Source organism: Thermobia domestica, chromosome 7 (genome assembly GCF_964235325.1).
Source record: "Thermobia domestica chromosome 7, izTheDome1.hap1.1, whole genome shotgun sequence".
Classification (NCBI taxonomy): domain Eukaryota; kingdom Metazoa; phylum Arthropoda; class Insecta; order Zygentoma; family Lepismatidae; genus Thermobia; species Thermobia domestica.
In genome coordinates, this window is record NC_137460.1 from 49697038 (window position 1) to 49716194 (window position 19157).

A 19157-nucleotide genomic window follows, 5' to 3' on the forward strand; every position below is an offset into this window, starting at 1 on the left:
CTTCCTCATCTTAATAATATCTAAAAGTGTTCTTTTCTCCCCCACCATTTCTAATACCCTCTCATTCGTTTTCCGCTCGACTTAGCTAATTCTTTCCATTCTTCTCCACACCCACATTTCGAAAGCTTTCAGCCGTTTTTCATCAATTTTGCGTAATGTCCATGTCTCCGACCCATACAGCACAATACTCCACAAGAAGTATTTTATAAGTCTTTTTTTTTCAACTCTTTATTCAAGGTCCCACAAAATAGTACTTTGTTCCTCCTAAAGGCTTCTTTTACCATTCCTATCCTTGCTTTTATTTTACGTTCACATTTCATATTATTATTATTAATACTAACCAGGTATCGAAAACTAGTCACCTGTTCTCTTTTCTCCCCTCCTACTTCTATATTTGACACCAACCCCTTCGTTCCAATCACCATGGCAAAATAATAAAAATTTTATTTTTATTACAACTTGATCCAGTTTGGTTAAACCTATTATTTTCTATTAATGGAAATAATAATACTATTTTCTTTATCAAGACTTAATCTGACGTAGTTTAACGTATTAATTTCTATTAATGAAAATAATACTTTTTTAAAAAAAAAAACAGGATTCGATTCGACGAAGATTTGATTAAACATATTGCTCTCTATTAATAAAAAAAAATAACACGATTTCTTCATGAAGAGATTATCTGACGTAGTTTTTATCATTACAAATTAACTACTGTTTGTCGGATTGGGGTTTAACATCTATTTCAGTAGCAAGGCTATGTGAGACGTAGACCTACAGCCTAACGTAAAATTCGAACCCACATGAGCTCAAACCCAATTATCGAACCCAATTATCTATTACTATCAATTAACTAAATTAGCCAGATTTTTCTTGTTAATATGTACTAGTTTCTATTAATAAGCATCTGTACTCTCTTTATAAGGCTTGATTTGATACAATTTACTTTATTAATGTCTATTAATGAAAATCATATGCTTTCGACGTAGTTAAACCTTTATTTTCTATTCATGAAAATATAAGACTTTATCAAGGTTTGATCCGACACAATTAAAGCTGTTGATTTGTATTAATGAAAATAACGCAATTCCTTTATTAAGAATTGATCACATGTAGATAAACCTCTTAATTTCTATTAACAAAACTACCTATTATAGATTTTCTTATTCAATGTTCGTTTAACACTAATTTCCCGTAATGAAAATACCTATAAATTTCTTTATTTAGATGTGATTCGATGTAGTTTAACCTATTAGTTTTTACGAATGGAAATAACTCAACTTTACCCGACATAGAAAAACTTTGTTTATTTTTATTAATGAAAATTTAAAAAAAAGTTTTTCTTTATCAAAACTTGATCCGACGTAGTTAAAAAACTATTAGTTGTTATTAATAAAACATAATGTGACTTTCTTTATCAGGACGATCCAGCATGGTTTAACCTATCAGCATCTATTTTTGAAAATATTAGGACTATCTTTATCAAGACTTTATCCGATATAATTAAACCGGTTCATTTCACCGCTAAAACTGTAACTTTATTTTCATTAAACTTGTTGCAATACACGACACAATTGTGCCTATTGTAGTTCAGTTTTCATTGTTGAAATACTGTAATTTGTGTTTTTAAAGATTTCTTTCGACTTAGATCAATCGATTGGTTTTTATGATTTTTTTTTAATAATCTACGAGATATTATAAAAATGAAAGTGACTATATTTGTGACTTAATAACTCTTGAACCACCGGACCGATTTCAATCAAATTTTCAACATAGATGAGGTTCGGACCTAGGATGGCTTTTATCATTTCACTTTGACGATGCAACTTAGTGGAAGGGAGAAGGATATATATATATATATATATATATATATATATATATATATATATATATATATATATATATATATATATATATATATATATATATATATAAATGATCGAAAATGACTGATATTAGTGTCGAATCCGGAGCTTTCGGGATCACTGAGATGAACAGTGACACTTCATATGAGGTTTAAATCCTAATTCAGTCCCGCAACTTCGGGAGGGGGGAGTTACATAAAAATGATTGAAAATGACCGATATTAGTGTCAAATTCATAGTTTTCAGGGTCACCGAGACGAACAGTAACATTTCCGATACCGTTTAAATCCAAATTCAGCCCCCATTAGTACTTCTAAAGGGAGATGTTGACATGTAAAAATAATTGAAAATGACCGATAGTAGTGTCGAATTCATAGCTTTTCGGGTCCCTAAGTTGATTGGTGACAGTTTTGGAGCCCTTTATGCCCAAAATGAAACGTATTCTCCCCGTGTGAAGAACGGACATTTTACTAGTAAAATATAAAGGATAACATTTCTTGAAAAATTCCTAAAAATGAAGCAAGGTTGTCCTTTAATTAAAAAAAAAGTTCTTAGAGCTTTTTCTTCGTGAAACCAAATAGTACAATTTCAAAAGACCTGGGGCCAGTTCTATTTTTAATATATATTAATGATTTATGTAACCTAGAGATAGATAGGTATTTACAATCTTTTGCTGATGATACTTTCTTACTGTTGCTGGCAATACATGGGATGAAACATTCTTAAAAGCCGAAATAGAGTTGAGAAAAACTTGGTTATGACTCATTAATAACCTGCTATTATTAAATACTAATAAAATTATATATTTGGTATTTTCATCTACATCTGTTGGACAACCAACGAATAAATGACTAAAGTTACATAAGTGAAAGCAATACAGGATGTCAATGTGAAAAGATCTTATTCGAGACGAACACATAAAATATTTAGGAATAAACATCAATAAACATTTAAAGTTGAGTTGCCATGTTCAATGCCTTGGGTTAAGTTCCAAAGTTGGGCGTCCGTTTCCAGCAAAATTTTTAAAATTTACAGGAAAGGCATGGATAATTTGATCGTTTGTGTGCTTGATAATATATAAGAGTCTCGAAAAATCTGTTTATTTGTTATTAATAAGCGGTTGTAAACATGGGACTATACGGCGAGCGGAGGGAACTACTTGGCGCAAGGTAACAAAACAGTTGCATTGTGGGAAAGAGATGAGCATTTATGTTATCAACATGGCGAATGTACAAGGGCAATGAAGTAACAGTTTTAACATTTGTGAAGCAATACGTTGATAACGAACAAAAGCTTTTAAAAGTTTGTGAAGAGCACGGATTAATGAACCTGGTAACAAATTGCAGAAAGTGTGCAAAGGAGATAACAGCGAAAAAACGTGGCGAAAGCGGACGCCCAACTTCGGAATATATGCCATATTGCGTATGGTGTACCATGCTCTTGTACAAAGCATATTAAATTACGGGGGTGCTGCTTACTCCATACACTTAAAACCAACAATTGTACAGCAAAATTATGTTTTGAGAATATGTCTTAAGATACGATTAGGTGAAAGATTAATTTCGAAACTCCACATAAAAAAGAATTTTCTGTTTTATTTATTAATAAATTGTAAAAAAAAAAATCTGTTTCAATTTACCTGAAAAATAATATAAATGAATGACAAGTAAGTGACCATGCAAATGTAACTAAAAGTGTAACATAAACACATTTATTCACAATTAAGAATCCATTACACAATATCAGACTTATTACATAGCAACAAAACTTCTACAATAAATTACCGATCTTGATAACAAACGAGAGTAGTATGGAAAATTTAGAAACGTTTTAATTTCACATTTAGTAGAAAATATCACTTATGAAGCATTACAGAAGTAACGTCCAACCAGGGGCGTCATTTAGGGGGGGCAGGGAGGGGCAATTTCCCCCCTGAGTTTGAGATTTCTATAGATTTTATCAATAAAATAGTAGTAAATCAGTGAAATACGCGAAATTTTACTTACATCAAGAGGTTTTGCCCCCCTCCCCCCAAGCAAAATCTGAAATGACGCTCCTGCGTCCAACTTAATCAGGTGACTTCAAGAAACTGACTCACACACAAGCATTTGCTTATGTGAGCACTTATTTCATACACAAAGACAATAATATTCGAGTTAATGTTCGTGTTCGATTCCCGGTGGGGGACACTCGGTCGAAAAAGTGTAACAGCTTATTTAGGCCAGCCATCCTGAGTGAGAGTTTTTTCCTGTGTTTTCCTCATCATACCAAGCAAATGTCGGAATGGTACATAACATAATGGTCTCAGTCCGCTTCCTTCCTTCTACAATCCTTTCTCCCTTCCCTTTCATCGGGTCGTAGTGTGCTCGTCGAGGGACGTCATCTCTCATAAACGGGCTAAATGGCCTTAGATGCCGAAAGCCCACATTCCTAATCCTAATCGACTTAATGTTGCGAGTTACGCTGTCCGGAACCGGAAAATGGGAAATCCGAATCCCTATCATCCTTGAAATACCGGATATATTAAACAGTATAGGAAATTGGAAGTAAGATATCCTTTAAACAAGAATGAAGAACAATGTAATATAGGAAATTTGGATTTAACCAATTCCTATTGACTAATTTTATTTTTTTTCTTGATTTTTCTTTCTTTTGATATTATGTAAAAATTTTCGAATTATTATACTGTTATTTTCTAATTTTGTTATACTCTCCCTTCCGTAAATCTGGAATGTCCAATGTATTTTTTATAATTTCTACTATTTTTATTGTAATTTTTCTTTTTTTCAATAAAAAAAGGAACAATAGAAAATGTTTACATCTCTTCACTTGTCCTGTATATTTTTCACAAGGGAACTCATCTCACAAATTATCAAAGTATATTTTTATTATTTATTTATTTATTTACTTGGTAGCCGTACAGGCTAGTTACCCTGCAAGAGAGTTATACCCTGTGTAAAGTGCGTGGTGCGAAGAAATATTGGGTCGAGAAAAGGTATGTATGGGCTAAGAGTGTTCATTCAATTTGATTACCTAATCATTTTACGTTAGATCAAAACAGCAGATTTAAGGAACTTCATTCCTTAACATTACCAAGTTTAACAAGGAAGTTTAACAGATTTCTAATCAGATAGAATAAATACACATGACAATATTTAACGGATAAGAATGGTCATTTGGAGTGGGAAAAAGAACACGCGACCAGCGAATAAATAGTGCAGTTATACCTCGTATTATATAATTAACGTAGTTAGACAATGGAAATGGACGAAAAAAACGTAAATATTACTCTAATATCTATTTGTCAAGTAATAAACACAATGTAAATTATTTTCTCAGTAATACAGTGCTCGACACCGGGCTCTAAGGGTTCCTGGTTTGATTCCAAACCAATCTAATATTTTTTCATTGTTTTTATTTACTGAGTGTGTGTAGTAACATGCACTAGAATCTGTAAATTGAAATAACATTGAAATAGAAATGGAATACAAAAGTCATATTGAAGTAAAATGTACAAAAACGAACAAAAGTAATCATAGAATATTAATCTATTTTAGCTTTTGTATTTGACTCTTAGCTAGTACGTTATAGGTTGTTTCTGAAGAGAAGTAGTAAAGATATGTTCTTTGTGACGACTAGATACAAAATGTCTGCGTGGGTGAGTGACTAAGTATCTCTAGATGTTACAAAGAATCGGGGGATTCTATGAACCTAGAATATCTAACTGAACGACCCCGTTACCGATATTTTCTTTCAGCAAGAAGTAAATTTGTAACATGGGATACCAGTCAGGTGAAATAAACTGATGTGAAGACATACAGAGTAGACTAGGGTAACCAACCGTTACGTAAAAACGGGATTGTCCCGTATTTTCACTACTATTCCCGGTGTCCCGAAAAATTCTCCCGGGACGCCAAAATGTCCCGTATTCACGTACATTCGGTACAAAAAAACCTTTCGAATCGCTAAAATTTCATAATTTATATTATTTTTTCTAAGCTATGTGATTATATTGGAATATGTCTAATTACTGAGCAACGTCATTACGACGTTTGCGATATTGGATGTAGTAGATGCGCTGTTTTCCCTCCTAGGCCTCTCCACTTCGCAGACAACAGTGCAAGGGGCTGAAAGTCTTATGAAGAACAATGTAACCTGTTTTTACTCTCTGTTTGGGCGCATTGAGGCGCTGTCATCAGTACAGTACAGTGTTTCCGTGATTTGACTAACATCCCTGTAAGATGTAACACTACGAGAGGAGAACAAAGGTAATCAGTTATAAGTGAAATAATGTTTAAAAGTAAGAAAATGCAAATAAAAGGAGTTGGAATCCGATGCTGAGAGTAATTATAAACCCTGTCGGTGACAGATTTGAGCGCTCATATATTTTTAGTAATATTTTCAAATATTTCAATTTTTGTTAGCTGCTGATAGTTACTTATTATCTAATTAATTCCACGACCTTTTCAGTAGGTTTTAAAACGAAAAAGTGTAAATTTGCCCTTTTTGTGAGAGATACAAAGAGAGACATAGAGAGAGAGAGAACGCTAAAGACATAGAGACATAGAGAGAGACATAGAGAGAGAGGCTAAAAAATATATTTAGGGGAGCAATCTATCCAGAAATAAAAGGTGTCCCGTTTTTTCTAATTGACGATTTGGTCACCCTAGAGTAGACCAATGATAATGACAAAGTGCAATATTGCGGTCGGTAAATATCCATCACACGAAACGAGTTGCAACGGGACCTTTTGAAATATCGTATATGTGAGTTGCTCTCGTGCCCCTTTATACAGGCTATCAAGGGGAATCAACTTGCGAATTGTAAATTGGAATCTCTTCATTTTTCGTGAAATGTGGATTTCTTTGTTATAACGAATAATCATTTATTCCGGGTAAAGTTTTGAGAAAAAACTTCAAGATACAACGTTACAGGCTACTAAAGTTGTGTGCAAACTAAAAGAAGTTTTGGAGAATCACAAGTGCCGAAAATGGATCCAACGACAATGTGAAATGTGGGTTTCGTCTTTCATTGAGATAACTATTCTTTGTTAGGCATCCATGCAGAAAAGAAACTATAAGAGGTTGCGGCAAGAAGCTTTTTGGGATCGATTCATAATTCAAAGAGTAGGTTCCATTTCATCCGTATCCCTTTATTGAAATTTACAAGAAATTAACTATTTCCGATTTTAACGCCTCAAATCTAAACGATAACAGAGCTTTTTTTTTTTTTTTTTTTGTAGTTTATTCAGCGTTTCAATGAAAGATACCGTCTTCACCCATCTCTCCACTAGAAGAGGGAGTAATCAAATTTAATTTCTAGGCCTACTTCCGGTTTCACTACTAATTTCCATAGAGCTAAAACGGTAATCGATAGTGAGAAACTGTTTACTGAAATCAATTAAGTGCCCAAAGAAAATATCCACCCCATTCTTTGTTCCTTTAGTGTAGCCGGAAGTTGTAGACATCCACGACTACTTCCGGTTTGAATACTAATCTTCATATAGCAGAAACGGTATGAGATACTAAGAAATGGCTTTTTGATACGGCTTCAACCTCCCAGCAGTTAGTACCGTCTCTGACCTTGTACGTACGACCAGTTTCAGTATTGAGTATTCACAATTTGGAAGTCTACTACAAGTTTGTCAATGTGAAATGAAACGCAACTTATTCAAATAATTATTTGTATATTTTCTAACAACTTACTAGAATAATTATTTCGTTCAGATGTTCGAAGAATACACAGTACCGAGCCGCAGTGGCACAGTGGTAGAGCGTTCACTTCTGGTGCATGGAGTCCTTGGTTCGATCCTAGATCGTGCCAAGTGAACTTTATAGTAGGAAAACACCATGTACGTGGGTTTCCTCATGGTTTTCACGTTTCCTCACACTTTTTTTTTTCATTCGACCATTTCATTCATTTCTCATCATCATCGTCTCCGTTAGCTGAGCCGGCATAAGTGTGGGACGTAAAATTTAAAGATTTCATTTTCAATACGCAGTACTATTCTACGTTTACATTCCTGCATTTTCTGTTTTCCCATTTTTTACATTTGAAAAATCCTTTTAGGTCTCTTACACTCATAACTAGAGACCTTTCATCTTCTACATCCTACCCAGTAGGCACGGTGGCTCAGTGGTAGAGCAATTAACTCTGATGACTCAGGTCCCTGGTTCGATCCCCACCCAAGTAAGTTTGTAGTGTACAACATCGTGTCCGTGGGTTTTCTCGGGGTACTCCCATTTCCTCCCACATTTCATTCCACCAATTCTTTTACCATCATTCACTTGCGTTAATTGTCCGTCTCCCTTAGTCTGAAGGGCATCATTGTGGGATATTAAACTGAAATAATTCATTCTATTTTTACATTTTGGATTATAATTGATGATTATCCATTAAGTAATTTTTGAAATTTTCTTTCTGTCTACCGGACGGACGGTCATTCGGACAGACAGAATAAGTATATAAAGCAGCGTTTCCCAACCGGTGTGCCGTGAATGGGTCGCTGTTGTGCCGCGAGGAATCGAAACAAAATTATTAATTTTATGGCAATCAACTTGTAAAACGTAGGGAAGAATGTATATTTGTATTTCACATCACTATGAAACTCTACTATGAATATACAATAGTAAGACTATTCATGGCTTTGAATTGATTGTTTTAACAAAAGAGACACTGTGGGTTTTAAGCTTTGGTCAGTGTCTCTTTTGTTAAAATGAATATACAAGTTTAAGTTTCATACCGGGTTACTATTCTGTACATTTCTAATGTTGAAAAAAGTATTTGTTATCATTGTTATGACCATTATTGCTTCTTTATTGTTGCAGACTATTTCGTAACTTGAAAATTTAAAATATCATTCAATCCTTTCGACAAATTACCTACATTTGTGTTTTAAAAGTACAAGAGGTTTGTTTGTGCGTTCGTTATTTAGTGATCTTTCTTCTTAGTAGTAGGTTGGATCCAGTTTTTAAAAAGAAAGCGTACTTTTAAAAACCTGAGTCCAATATTTCATTGCAATTTTCTATTTTTAAATTAGAATGGAAAATAAGCATACGATTTACCACGGGGGAAAAACCAGTGATAGAGCTTTCTTTTCTGTGAGAAGAAGATCAATAATCACAGAAAAAAATACCACTGTGTTTCATATTTACAAATAATAATATCTATAATTGTGCCGGGAGAATCCAAGTAACACCCGTAGTGTGCCGCAAGTTGAAAAAGGTTGGGAAACGCTGATATAAAGGAATTGTGGTAAACCAAATTCCTTAATAACAAAGAAAGAAAATTGGATTGACACCAAGGATCTTTGATTGAGACTGTATCTGAAACCTACCTGTACCCTGGCTTCACTTAGGTTTACCCTCCTGGCTAATTCCTCTCGTACAAAGGCGTCTGGGTAATGTGTTCGCTCAAACACTCTCTCCAACGCGTTTAATTGTGACGTCGTGAAAGTGGTTCTGTTTCGTCGAGGCTTCTTTCGTTTCCGATTTTCCCCATCTAAACAATCTTCATCTGCAACAGAAACAGTAACAAGCAGGTTATGGTGAAAGAAATAATAATCTCACAATTTAATTTATCAGCATAAAACGAAATAAAATGAAAAATATTAACAGTAGCAGTGTCACGTGTGTATTCCACGTGAAGGAGTGGATTTTAGTTTAGCGTCCCTTTCAGCAACGAGGCTATATGAGACGTGGACCTACTGATTAATGTGGAATCCGAACCACATGAGCTCCCGCCGGGAATCGAACCCGGGTCTCCACGTGAAGGAGTTTGGTTTTGTGTGGCATGATGTTTTCTCAATTAATATTTAATAAATTTCTACCACTTCCGGTTTTAGTAGAGAGATTACAATGGATGGAAAATATTTTCTGGGGATTGCGGAAAACAGCTTCTCGCTATCTGTTACCATTTTACTCTATAACGACCAACGTTAAGACACGGAAGTAGTTGTTTACTATACTTCCGGTTTTAGTAGAAAAATTGGGATGGAGATGAAATATATTCTTAGGACCTCTAATTGATTATAGAAAATTGCTTTTCGCTATCTATTACGGTTTTTATTCTATATTGATCAACGTTAGAACCGGAAATCGTTCATTTCAACCTGTTTCGGTTTCAATGTTGCCTCCATAAATAAATTTGATTACTAGCTTTTCACTCTCTACAACGTGACTAAATTTGGTGGGAATTTATCAAGTAGTTCTTCAGATCTTTTGTTTCCCGGCCGGCCGGACACACGAACAGGGTAAATGTATATACAAAGGAGTTTTGGTCCGGTAGGACATTCGAACAGAGTAAATATACAAAGGAGTTTTGGTCCAGCCGGACGCACGAACAGGGTAAATGTATATTCAAAGGAGTTTAGTAAACTAAACACCTTATATCATAACAATCGTCAAACTTTAACTTGTTGGTAGTTACTACTTAATATCTTAGTCTAATTATGTGAATGTAGTTAAGAGAAACTAATACTTGTTACAAAGACCAACTTTCTACCTAGACAAGTACCTTTATGTAAAGTAACTCTATGGCCTATGGAACCCGAAGGTTCAATGCCGCGCTCACAGAAGCTCTCCATTGACTTCTATCCTTACTTCCAAGTTAGCCAACAGGATCCAGTTTCTATTTCTGCGAGATCCATCTTAATATTGTTCTCCCATCTGTGCCTAGGTCTTCCTAATGCTCGTTTTCAGATTGGACTTCCAGTTAAGACTTTGAAAGCATTCCTACTTTCTTCCATTCTGGCTACATGACCTGCCCAGACGAGTCTCCTAGATTTGATGGCCCTAACAATGTTTGGTAAACGGTATAAATTGTGTAAGTTCCTCCTTATGAAGATTCCGCCATTCCCCATTCCAGTTCCTCTTGGTCCAAATATTCGTCTCAGGATCTTGCTGTCAAATACTGTCAGTCTACGTTCTACTTTCAGAGTAAGCGGCCATGTTTCGCAACTATACAACACAACAGGCATGATTATCGTTTTATATATATTTTAAGTTCCAAATTCCTCGACAGAATTCGCGACGACAAAAAATTTTGGACTAAAAAATAATACGAATTCCGACATTTAGTTTCTTCGTGAATATGGTTTTCGTCTGTTAATATTAATCCTATATATTTGAAAGCATCTACTTTATCCAAAGTGTTATTTCATACTTTAACGCGTGCATAATTTGTAGTAGTATGATCCCGACGGATTTGCATGTATTTTGTTTTCTCTGCATTTACTTCTAAAAGGTCTTCTTTCTATTGTTTTCCTATCATCCTCTATTAAATTTACATTATCAACTTAGGCCATAACCTGGTGAATACCATTCAGCTCTAGGCCGTGGTTGCCATCTTTGCTTTTCCTTATAGACAAAAAATTGCTATTTTTAATACTCAGCGCCACATTTCTGGGGTTTTATATGTTTTCATCCAAGATAAAGTTTCTGCTCCAACTTTATAACCCTACTTCTCAGAGAAATTCGGACCATACCATCATTTATGAAATACGGCGAAAAAATAAGAATTTGTTTTTCTTCCCTTCTATTTCTCTTTTCTTATTTTTCTTGTATTCTTTTCTGTGCGGATACTAAGCACTCCCACAAAATTCTGCGGGGGGAGGGGGGCGGAACTCGAATATCGTAGCACCCCAAGAGTAGGCTGTCCTGCTTAGGGTGAATTTATTATCTTCGTATGGTTCTCAAAAAGACTTAGCTACGGGTTTTTATTTATATTTTATAAATAACTAGTGTCAACTACCCGCTTGGCTGCGTTAAAATAAGAAAAAAATAGTAACTTTCCGTTAGTCAGTCACTTTTTTACTATTACTGTAGTGTTCTCCGATATCGGTCATTTTTGATCATTTTTATATATCTTCCTCCTTCTTCTCCCCCAAGTTGTGGGGCTGAATTTGGAATTTAAACGGCATCGAAAGTGTTACGGTTCTTCTCAGTAACTCCGAAAACTTATGGATATCGACATTAATATCGGTCATTTTCGATCATTTTTATGTATCTCTCCCTACCCCTCCCTTACGTTGAACCGTCAAAATGAAATGATTAAAAAAAAAAAAAAAAAAAAAAAACATCCCAAGTCCGAATTTCATCTATGTTGAAATTTGAGATCGGTTGGGTGATCCAAGAGTTAATAAATCACAAACATTACTTTCATTTTTATTTATATAGAAGATACCAGGGGCGAATCCAGGGGGGCGATCGGGTCGATCGCCCCCCCCCCTAGAAGAGGAATGTTTTCTTATTTCATATATAAATAAAACCCATCCCAGAGTTTGGAGCTCTTAAAAGTAGCTCTAAGTAGCAGTACTACAACCCTCCCCCGCCCAGAAGTCCGTCCTGGATCCGCCCCTGGAATATAGATAGTTCACTAGTAACTGTAGAATGACATTATCTATTTCGTTTCTGAAGGAATCAACAAATGCCCTTGCAGAAAAGATACGGAATCAGAATGGTTGCGAAAAAAATCTCTTAAAGGTTATCTCTTGTGAAAATGAAGCAGGGAAGAGTCCGTTTCTGTGTAGACAGATCGTTTCTTAGGAATTTGAGCGTTCTTGGCGTTCCTGAGAGTCTTAACAAGCTTAAGTTTGTCACCAACAGAGTTAGTTTCTTTTCAAATGGTTTATCCCTGGTCACAGTGTGTGAAGTGAAGTCAAGAAACGATCTTTTTTTTTTTCTTTTTCAGTCGAAATAAGGAAAGAGTAAAAAAATCAAGAGTGAAACTATATAACATGATGTTCTCGCATCACCTCTAAGGTTATTTATTTCTAAAAACTGTATATGAACTTTACGGTTTATTTTTACGTGTTTTGAATTACTGCCATGTATTGTAGAAGCTCGAGATTTTCTTTTGTAATTTGAGATTTCCATTGCCTTATCTTTTACTACTTTCACTGTTCCATATCTTTTTCTAAATGGGGATGATTCATTTCCTCATTACAGATTGATTTCAATCCAAGCAGTATACTATAGGAATTTGGAAAAGCTTCATAGAACATATATCAACACACATTCTACCAAAATCCAATATTCTTTTTAACAAGAATTATCAAAGGACATATTTATTTTTAATTGTAAGCGCAGGTGAACATAAAATTCAGTTCGTTATTATGGACGGATTCGAAACCGAGGCATTGGCGTTGATTGGGAAGCATGATAGAAAATGTAGCATCAAAATCAAATTATTTTGGTGAAAATTATCAGAGGAAAATATTTTCTAATTATATTGCTTAACTAAAGAAACTTCGAAATTTCGAGGATCACCCTCTTTTAACGGGTTGACCGCCAAGGTGATTTGAGGGTACTGGTCCCAGAAGGCCATAAATTTCTTCTTACCTTTGGTTCGATTATGGATAATTATAACATATTTTTGTCGCGATATTTTTTCTCCCGAAAATGTACCAATGGAGCCGAGCACCATATGTAATGCTCATGGTCTCTCACAGTAATTTGTAACAATGAGCATTATATATAATGCTCAAGAACCTGGATAGGTTAGTAATTTGTGATATCAAACATGAGCATCATATATGGTGCTCATGGTCCCACAGAGAAATAAGGTGAGCACCACATATGATGCTCATGGCAGTCAACCTCTTTTAACCAGTAAACCAGGTTCTTGGCATTCTGGGCAGTCAGGTCCTGGGCAGTCCTGATGCTCGGTTCCCATTGGTAGATTTTCGGGAGAAAAAATATCGCAACAAAAATGTGATATAACTAACCATAATCGAGCCAAAGGTTAGAAGAAATGTATAGCCTCCCGGGACCAATACCCTCAAATCATCTCGGCAGTCAACCTGTAACCGGCTTATCCTTAATTGACTTCAACCTTGATAAATGAAGATAATTGGGAGACCCTGATGGAAAATTTACACTTTGGTTTTACCAAAAACATGTAATTTTTACGTAGTTTATACCGGGAAATTGTTTCTTATGTATAGTGTATGCATGTTTACACCATGGGGCGGACCTTACCCCTTTTTTCTTTCTAGTTCATGATAGATTGCAATCCCAAACATTAAAATTGTTTCAGAACGTTGGAGGAAGGCACATGCCAAGTTTCGTTAAAATCGGATAAGTTTTAAGAGAGTGATCGTGGACAGGATGACAGATAGACACATAAATGCCGATTGAGTTGCTCGCTTATCTAAAAGAACTAAATTTAATCTAAGTTTAGTTATCTACCTAAATATCTTGTTAAAATATCTAAATTTTAGAACTCATGTTTTAAGAATCGCATAGCGAAATAAAACTTTCAAGTTGATCTATACTAGCGCGCTATGTTGTAAAAAAAAAAAAAAAATGGTTGAGAAATACCCTAATCTCTAATTCATAATGACTATGAACGTCTAAACGTGTAAGAATTCTAAATAATTCATTACAATTACATTCATAACGAATGACATTCCCGGTGGGAGAGCACAAAAAAATTGAAGTCATTACGGTGGTTCGGATTCCATCTTAAACTGTAGTTCCACGTCTCGTATAGCCTCAACACCGACAGGAAAGGGTCACGCAGTGGCTCCGCTGAGATCCGAACGAGACAATTGTGTTTGCATTTGATATGTTATAACTAGACGAATCCCAAAGTTATACGTGCCACCGAGCGGAATATCGTGAGTTGCAACATATTTTGTAATATAAAAGCTACAAAGCTGGCAGAATAGTTTGAACCGAGTCATTTGTTCGGAAACGGTTGGGTAAGTGGAAAACTCGGACAATTCGTATCCCATCATATTCATGGACACATTTTTTCGAATAAAAAAGTTTGCCCCAGGGTCCTCGTAGGGTCCCAGACAGGGTCCAACTCATTTTTTTTAAATGGCAAGGGGGGTTAAGTGGCACATCGTTTGAAAGCTGTTGTAAAATGAAAAAAAAAATGCAGCAAGTCTCGACTCTCTATGACAACCTGTACAAAATGGCGGAGGGTTAAAATGTAAGAAATATGTCGTTGAAAGCATGTGCTGATCACGTCATGAAGTGAAAACGTGTGTCCTTTCACCAACTATAGCATTTCATATGCTGTAGCACGACGAAGGGACTTTTTTTCTTTTTTTAGTTTTATAGTGTTTGTGTGACTTGTCCGTCGGAAATTCTGAGAACCATTTCGTCACGAGACTTCTGAAACCAGATATAGGGCCATCCTTGTTAAGAGTGTCGATCAGAACAGTGATATCTAACCAACCGGATAGCTGAAAAAAGCTACCCATAAAAGTTCTTCCCTGAGAAGAGAATCTTTGAGAAAATAAAGAGTAACAGTATGGTTGATAAACGTCCAGAAAAACTAAGCATCATTCAGTGCCGGAGGAAGAGATGATACAGATTGTCGCCTTGAAAAAGGGGAAGAAAAAAAAGTTTGCGTCTATTCACCTGCGGGTGGAAATAAAATGCCACACATGGTCTTTCCAAAGCATAGGATGAAGGCTTGTAAGCAGCATATAAAGCTACTGTTTGTTTATATGTTATCAAAGAAGACCGCACTTCTTAAAAGCTGCTTTTACATGTGTCTCTCCCTGTGTGTGGACGTTAGTTTTTTTTGCTGGAATAATTTCTTGAAAATTGCTTGTCAGTTAGCTTTTATGCGACGACAAGAAGAAGGCACTTTTGCACAAATAATTCATTTATTTTAACGCTTCTGGAAACGATTAGCCAATTATTTAATTTACTTTCGATCTTGTGGAAATGAGTTAACCATGTGGTATATATCACTCTTCCAATCTGACGCTATTTTTCTTTAGCACGTATGTAATAGGAGATAAATGTTGTTAAACGAAGTGCATCGAGCAAAATTTTCACTCGCAAATAAGAATTATTTTATTTTTTCTTTTATTTGTGTAATGAAAAACAATACAGTTTGAAGAAATGTAGGAATTTATCACAGTCAGACCCGTATTTACGCGAGGAGCCAAAGCGGACCTGGTCCAGAGTGGCATATTAAAAAACCGAAATTGAAATATCGTATACAAAAAAAGAAAGAAAAAGAAATAAAAGAAAAGAAATAACAAAGCTATCCACAAGAGAGGAATTTAAGGGAGATCTATCCTGGGGAAAAAAGAAGAATGCTGGTATCACATCGCACGTTACAACACTACTGGCGCTAGAAGAACCCAAAGGAGCTGAGGCTATTGTTTATAAACTGCTAGCTTAGTCCGTGCATTTGATTCTGTACGCTCCGCCCCGTTGCTGGTGGCTCAATGTAAGCAGATGTGGTCGTACTTTTTAGCTCTACACTGAGTATGTTCAAATTTCAAGGGCCAAATTTTCTTGGGTCCAGGGGCGGAAAATACCTGAATACAGACCTAATTGCAGTGTTATCGTATACGTAGTAGTTACTATGATGGCTCAATGGCAAAGATATCTAGCTCATGTGAACATGAGGCTATACATGGATGGGAACCAGAGCTCGAATCCGGGAGAATGCAACCCTCAATGAGGCTGAGCACGAGCACGAGAGTATTAGCTCAATGAGAAATGAAATGAAATCTTTAAGTTTTACGTCCCATGGTTATGCCGGTTAGGCTAAAGGAGACGGTGATGATGACAGATGAGTGAAATGGTGGAATGAAGAAAGTGGGAGGAAACAGGAGAACCCCGAGAAAACCCACGAGCACGGTGTTTGTCCACCACAAAGTCCACACGACGCGAGCTGGGATCGAATCAGGGACCCCAAGCACCGGAGGTGAACGCTCTACCACTGAGCCACCGCACCCCCCATTAGCTCAATGAGGTTAGCAAACCTGATCTCGACCGAATGTGAGCCTGAGACAACGTGAGTCTCCTTGAGGATAATGATCCTGAGCCCGAGTGGACCCAAATTCCAAAATGATAATTTTTCTTAACTGTAGATAATATTGGCCATGGGACAAGTACAGTACATTTTTAAATTCCAGAAGAGAAATTTTACGAGTCTCTTGTGCAGCACTAGTTCACCCAAGCCTTACTAGGTAAGTGGACATTCGAACCAAAGAGTAACCTCCTAAGAAGTTCGAGCAGTCTAACGAATAGCAAATATGGTAATCCGACAGTGTAATGTCCGGAGAACGTGAGGGTGTTATTGTTTCTCAACTAAGTCATATAATGGTATCACACGGATGGCTTTAGCAACATGTAGCTTTGCGTTATCCTGAAGCAGAATAGCACCTCTAAAATTCACAAAATTGGCTCCACTGTTTTCAGTTGCTCATACTCAGTAGAAGCAGACAAAGTATTCTACAGGTACCGTTAGGTACTATATTTAATATAGAAAGTACTATGCTGTGTTGTCAAACGGATTGGTAGGTCATTAGGGGTTGATGACATGGATTTGGAAAGTTGTTATATTTCTGTTTTTAGTTGTGCTGACATGTAAAAGGTCGTGTCCTCTTTTTAGAGACTTTATACTGGGTATTTTTAAAAATAATAATAATAATGGAAATTTGAATTAAATCTGTTGATACGTCATTTTGAGAGAATAAAAGATTACACGGACAATATGTGAGAGAGAGAATAAAAGATTACACGAACAATATGTGAGAGAGAATAAAAGATTACACGAACAATATGTGAGAGAGAATAAAAAGATATTCTCCTAATATATTTAACGGTTCGATTTCTATGAAATCTCATAAAGTGGTAGGAAATTGTTTTATTTGTTAAAAATAAGAAGCTCAGAACACTTATAATGTGTGATACGCACTGGGATTGAACCCAGAACCCTTAGCAACAGTGGTGAACACTGTATTGTACTGTGAATAAACCTGGTACCCTTAGCACAAGAGATGAACGTTGCATTGTACGGGGAATGAATATGGGACCCTTAGCACAAGAGATGAACGTTGCATTGTACGGGGAATGAATATGAGACCATTAGCACAAGAGGTGAACGCTGTATTGTACTGGAATTGAACCCCTGGTTCTTAGCAACAGAGGTGAACAATACATTGTATTGAGAATGAGCCTGGAACCCCCAAGCACCAGAGATGAACGTTGCATTGTACGGGGACCCTTAACACCTGTGGTGAACGCTGTATTGTACGGGAATTGAATATGGGACTTTTAGCACCAGAGATGAATGCTGTATTGTACGGGGACTGAACCCGGGACCCCCAAGCACCGGCGATGTATATTGTATTGTACTGAGAATTATTGCAATTCTCACATGTAAATTGGCGAGAAAAAAAAAATATGGGAAATACGAAGTGTGTATGTATGTATGATTTATTCATCGTTTTTATTCCTTATAGTTAACTCCGTGTTTACAGCCAAGTTTGAAATACGGAGCGAGTGAATTGTTCTTCCGTCTCTTACAGAAGACTAGCTTAGAATGCCATTACTTCCGGGTCGTTGCCTCACACGCTTTCACCTTGCTCCCGATAGAACTATGACTTGTGACACGCATGTATAGAGTGTCAATGCACTTTCTAATTTTTATTTCCGCTTGTACTGGAATAACCTTAGACACTTTCTCCCTTGACCATGAGAAAACTGTCTGGCAACATACTGAAATATTTTTCCATTAACGATGGTTGTTACAGCGATAGTTATCGGCAGTGATGAAGAAGACAGATAGAAATTTTATGTTTCTTCCCCCTTTAAAAGATGTTTTGGGACAAACACGTAAATGTATTTTTGTGGCAATATCTGATTTTGGCAGAATATCTAATATCTGATGAACATGTAAGCATTTTTCCTTAATTAGATGAAAACCGTACATAGACTGTCCTGAATGTTGATCGATCGATACCCTGTCTGAATGAGATTTCTCCAGCGGTTGACGAACTTGAAAATAAGAAATTTTTAGATTTCTCGCTGTGGCAATGAATAAACAATGTTAGCGGACCTTATTTATTTATTTATAATTAATGAAATCGGGTTGAAAACCCGCTGAAAAACATGATGCTTGGGGGAGGGACATAATGAAATCCTTATATATATATAGTATTGAAATAAAGTTTGTTATTATTGTTTTTACACAGTTCCATAGTGTGTGTGTGTTGAACTTTTTCGTCAGTGATTTTAACAGAGCGAAGTCTGATTTTTTAAGGTGAGAACTTTTTAAATGTCATGTATTATTCACTTCATTATAATTAAGTAAATAATACACGATTTGCTTCTGAGAAACATTATCGGGGGGGGGGAATAAACCTACGACCATTTTTTGTAATTATGCAAGAGGATAAGCTTTGCGATATACTGAAAACGCTTGAAATGTAATTGCGATTTTCGATTACTAAAGTTATTATTATTATTATTATTATTATTATTATTATTATTATTATTATTATTATTATTATTATTGCATTCTTTCATG

At 35.8% G+C, this 19157-nt stretch overlaps 1 protein-coding gene across 2 annotated transcripts in view; it reads right to left on the reverse strand.

The window, feature by feature from the left end:
* Positions 1 to 19157, reverse strand: part of LOC145690073 (paired mesoderm homeobox protein 2-like) — a 127543-nt gene that overhangs the window by 26116 nt on the left and 82270 nt on the right. For both annotated transcript variants that reach the window (XM_081764593.1, XM_081764591.1), the window contains exon 2: positions 9202 to 9380. In XM_081764593.1, coding sequence (XP_081620719.1) covers positions 9202 to 9380 — 179 coding nt within the window. The remainder of the gene's footprint in view (positions 1 to 9201; positions 9381 to 19157) is intronic.